General features: G+C 47.0%; 1 protein-coding gene across 1 annotated transcript; it reads right to left on the bottom strand.

Moving 5' to 3' along the window:
* Positions 1 to 630: 630 nt before the first annotated feature.
* LOC105310556 (calcium uptake protein 2, mitochondrial-like) lies at positions 631 to 2943 on the bottom strand. Its single transcript, XM_011386719.2, has 3 exons — positions 2786 to 2943; positions 2181 to 2338; positions 631 to 1288 (listed from the first exon to the last, which is right to left on the bottom strand). The coding sequence occupies exons 1-3, from the start codon at positions 2823 to 2825 to the stop codon at positions 1184 to 1186; spliced, it is 303 nt and encodes a 100-aa protein (XP_011385021.1). The 5' UTR covers positions 2826 to 2943; the 3' UTR covers positions 631 to 1183.
* Between the last annotated feature and the right edge of the window lie 2113 nt (positions 2944 to 5056).

The raw sequence follows: 5056 nt of genomic DNA, 5'->3' as shown, positions 1-5056 counted from the left end.
ATGGCTCCTTCTCTCCTGGCCACGGTACCTGCAGGTTTCCTCTGGCTGGGGGCAGAGGTCTAACCCTGCTTTTTGAGAAACCTGGCCCCTACCCCATCTCCTTCACTCAAGTGTCCCTAAAGTCTCAGGCCAAGCCAGATATATAGATATAGATATATAGATGTATTCTAGATGGTAATGACCTTAGGAGTATTTTAGAAAAACATGAGTTCTTTTGATATTCTAGTAGTGCCCGAACATATACATTTTGATTACATATCACTTTATTGTAAGAGCCTTTACTTATATGTTATGTAAGTGCCTTATGCTACTAAAAAAAAATGTAAGGTTACATTACCTATGAATTTCATTTCAGGACAGTCCAAAGGGCATGTGTTTTAAGAATAATTTTTATTTGCAGTTTAAAAATACACCATTTTGTAATATTTTACATTTAATGTCAATTAATTTTTAGTGCCATTTTAAACATTTACCTACAACCCAATAAATCCCAAGAGATCCTGATCTTGTGATCGAGATTCTCCCAATACCAGTTTTTAAGAATAGAAACCGATTTGAGATGAGAGTGTTTACATGTAAAAACTGATGTGCATTTTTTAAACCACATATGTAAAACAAAACACACCTCAGTAATTTTTGTATCTTTGTGAATACTTTATTGTTTCCTGACAGAATATTGAAATGTATGTTATTTGGAAGACAACCAACATATAGCCAACTGAAATGAAATGCACACGAGGTTTATGTGGTATCAGACACCCACGAGATCTGAAATGTGAACTGAATCTGCCCTACTGGGAGCATAAGGACTTGCAGAGGCGACGTTGGCCCTGTGTGCCAATGACTGCTGTCTGTGAGTACCCGAGCCTTCCACAGAGCATACTGTGCTGCTGTGTCTACTAAATCAGTGAATTACTAGGTTTTCCATTTTAGCGAAGTGCAAGGCATTACTTCAATCGTCGGCCTTCTGACAGAAGCCAGTATCTGTTTTTGTAAAAGAATACTTTCCTCTCTTTACTAAGTTCGTTAATTAAGTCTTATTGGGAAATTATCCATCAGAATGCAGTGCGAGTCATCTTTATATTACAAAGGAAATCAATGAAGACAATGAGATGAACATTGTACTTAAAAAAAATCCCAAATTCTCACATTTGGTGCAATGAAATTCGCACGCAGTCTTTTCCTAGGAAAGGCCTTTTCCGGCTTGCTTCCAGACTTCTTTTACTCCTTTAATGCTCTCTTTTTTCACGCATTTCCAGTATTCTTGTATACTCAGTTGCTGTGGTACCTGTTAATGAAAAGTGGAAACGGAGGGTCATTCTCCCTCAGGTTAAGCATGGCCGCGCGTGTGCGACGTGACTGGTCGTTTCCTGCATCTGAGGTGGATTACGTCGTAGAAGGTGACTGCGACAGGACCGTGCAGAGAGGGTGAGGGGCGACACGCGGACGTGACACAAGTGTCCGCAGGGCGGCGGAGGGCGGAGGGACCGCGCACGCGTGGAGCTTCCTCCCTCACAATGAAGACGACTCTGGGCGACCTTCTTTCTCATATTGGTTTTAAAATGTAATGATTTCATAACGTTTCTGTTTTGTAACATTTTGTAACGTTTCTCTTTTCCTGGGGAACGCTAGCTACTAGCTACGGTGGAATACAAAGTACAAGTCTAAAACTTTGATTTAACTTTGGCTAAAACTAGAAAGAAACTGTAGGTCGTGATATATTTGATGGGAAGCCTCGAGAAGACATAATGCACTTAAGTGTGCGCTTCGTGAATTAAAAATACCGTGTGGCCGTTATTCCTCTCAACGAAGGGGGAAAGCACAGGTCAGGAAATTAATTCTCATAATAATTCTTTCTGGTAGATTCTATTAGTTTCCTCATTGTGCAGATGAAGAACGTGAGGCTCAAAATCAGGTGATAAAGCTGGGATTTGAATCTAGGTGCATCTCACTACGGAGCCCGAAGTAAAATTCTAGGCTGTGATTTCTGAATAGTTTGTGATTAGATTCAGTTTAAGAAAAAGGAAAGAAAAATGTCAGACCTCCATCCTGTGTGTAACGATGTCTCTTTATAAATGACGCAAACGCCACTTAAGATGATACATTTGCTCAAATTCTAGGCAGCACCGTCCATTTAATTACAGGTAAACACGCAGTTACTTAAAAACTCAGAATGTTACCCATAATCCCCGGTGCATCCTGTTTTTCATCACTCCAAGAAACTCCCCGTGGCTGAGACACTCGTCGCCATCCAAATCAAAGATCTTGAAGACGGCGTCCAGGATGTTGTCAGACAGCTCCTGTCCCGTGGCGACTGTGACGGCTCTCCTGAACTCCGCTAGAGGGGAAACAACACAGCTCACCCACCGCGCGACACAGTCCGGGTGGACAGAATCCGACTTTCACAACTTGAGAAGAAAAAGACACATCTCCACACTTATTATATGGGAAGTAAAGATGGAAATATACATCAAGAAGGCATTCAAATGATAAATGAGGCTCAGAAATGCCATGAAAGTAACCGTAAGATGAGACAAGCAGCTATTTTAATCTAATCAACGTTTCAAACTCAAATGTTCCCCCCTCCTTCTTGGGGCACAATGCGAAAGTAAAAGCAACCAGCAACCGTTAGACGTGCGCCTCGCTGCTGTAAAAGCAGATGACCACACTGGGCTAGTGAGAAGGCCAATCAATCGCTGTTTCGCGGATAAGTGGCTCCGTGACTGGTGTCCCCCAGGTGACACTGACCAGAGATGACACAAACCGAACCATTCATGGAACTTACCTAGTCTGACGGGGCGGTGGGCTAAACTAAACATCTGCATGGCAATAGCGAAGTCTTCCAAGTGGGTTGTAAAGCGACAGAATGACTTGAACTCGTCCAAACTTATGCTCTAATGGAACAATGAAAAGGAGCTTTCGTTACTTTGAAGCACATGAAACGATCTTCGGAACGCAAGTGCGAGTTTTCTGTTCTGTCACTGAGCTCATGACCTTCTCTTCTCCAAGCAGGTCTGTGAAGAGTCTGCGGTGCGGGATAGGCACAGATCCAGTCAGAGGCCGGAGGACCCGCGGTGAGCTGCTGGCCACTGTGTGCTGCGGTGCAAGGCGTGCGCTGGCCTGTGCTGTGGGCGGAGCTGGGTCCCTTCCAGCCATGTGGGGGAGCCCCGGCCCCATGTGACTGCGTCTGGAGGCGGGCCTTTGGGGAGGTGAGTGAGGCAGGATGCGGGCATCGGGGCCAGAGCGCTGTCATTTGGTGTGGGCGCCGAGGCCCAGTGAGGATACAGCAGGGAACTGTGCACAGGCCTGGAGGCCCAGCCCGGAGGACACGAAGTCGTGGTGTCAGCGGTGGGGGGCGAGGGGGGAGGTGCGGTGTCGCTGAGGGGCCCGCCGGCGTCGTGGGCGCGGAGTCTGTGGCTCTGCTACGTGGCGTGCCCACACCTCGAACGGAGCGGACGCCAGGCCCTTCTGGGGTTCCGGCCCCCAGGCCCCGCTGCAGGTTAGACGCTGGGCTACATGCGAGGCCGGTGTCCTCCTGCTCCTCTTTCCTTCTGACTTTAACGGTCATCGTTGGCAGGATGAGGGGAGGTGACATTTATTTTTACGGCTGTCCCCGAGTTCCTGCCTCTGCTTGCTCAGTCTCCTTTTTCTCTCCAACGTTCCACGCTCTGACCCACCTGGCACTCACTGCCTGGTGCTCGGTGACCTGGACACGACTGACCTCGGATTCCTCCTCCACGCCAGCGAGTGTCTGATGCCGCTCGTTAGTAATTCGGCTTTTCCCCCACTAATTTGTGATGTGACTTTACCCATGCTAAATTCCCACGTCTACCTAGGTCTCTCTCTGGACTTCATACTCTGTTTAATTGATCTGTCATATTCACCAACAGTTTTAGTCACCAACAGTTGCTGATACATTTTACAAGATTGGCAATTTTTCTCCAGAGAATATTTTTTTAGAGCGGTTTCAGGTCACAGCAAAACTGAGGGGAAGGCAGAGACGCCCCGCATGCCCCGGCCCGTCACGTAAACGTCTGTGGCACTCTCACGGAAATCCGTACGTGTTCACCGCTACCCGCCTCCCCTCCGAGCCCCGCTCACAGCAGAGGGCGCTTCCGCAGTTGGGTGGGCTCGTGGGACCAGTCCTGCCAACGGCTGGGTCATGTGTCTCCAGGACAAAACGTTTAGTTGCCAGGATGTGACTCACCCCTTCTTTTCCTACCCCAGCCTCTGACGGTGATGTTTTTTTTTTTCAGATGCTGGAGCTCCAAGATGGCAGAGCCAGGACAAGTCCGCGTCCCAGAGTGGCCCCGTGGGCGGTCTCCCACCCCCGATGTCTAGGCGGAGGCCTGGCAGGGCTGAGAAGGGGTCCTCTGCGCCAGGCGTGGGACGTCAGGCTGGGCCCGCGCTGCGCAAGCCGAGGCTGTTCGGACTGGTAAAGCCATTCCACTTACCGACTCGTTTAAGGGAGAACTGCTGTATCTGTAACGCTGACTTTCTAGTCAGTCACAGGGAACGCCTCTGTCATTAAGTAAGTTTTATAGCTACTGAGACTTTAAAGTTTTTCCCAGATATTTCTTATTAAATTTATTTCTGATCATATATTTCTACTACAATTATAAATGGGCTCTTCATTATATTTTATTATCCTTTATGTCATTATCTTTTTCTTCACTACAGAAATAGCTTTAAAAATTATATAAAAACACATGCCCATTTTGAAAAAAATTTGGAACCAAAGTGTAAAATATATTATAAAAACAACACACAGAGTGAAACTCGCCTGAACCTCACCACTGTGCATTAGTCGTTATTGACATGCGTTCCGCACGTATCCACACGTGCACTACTGGAATTTTCACACGGGACCGCCACCCCCGCCACCACAGCACTGTAACAGGCCCTTTATGTCATTTTTATTGTTTCTAGTGGTTTTTCACTTTAAATCTCGTGTCTTCTAGGCACACGATCACATCATATGCAAACAAAGTTTGAAAACCCTAGCACCTTGTCATCTGCACCGGCTAGAACTTCCAGAGCAACAGAAGGGACAGGG

Source organism: Pteropus vampyrus, unplaced genomic scaffold (assembly GCF_000151845.1).
Source record: "Pteropus vampyrus isolate Shadow unplaced genomic scaffold, Pvam_2.0 Scaffold5982, whole genome shotgun sequence".
Taxonomy (NCBI): Eukaryota; Metazoa; Chordata; class Mammalia; order Chiroptera; family Pteropodidae; genus Pteropus; species Pteropus vampyrus.
This window is presented reverse-complemented; position numbering and strand designations above follow the sequence as displayed.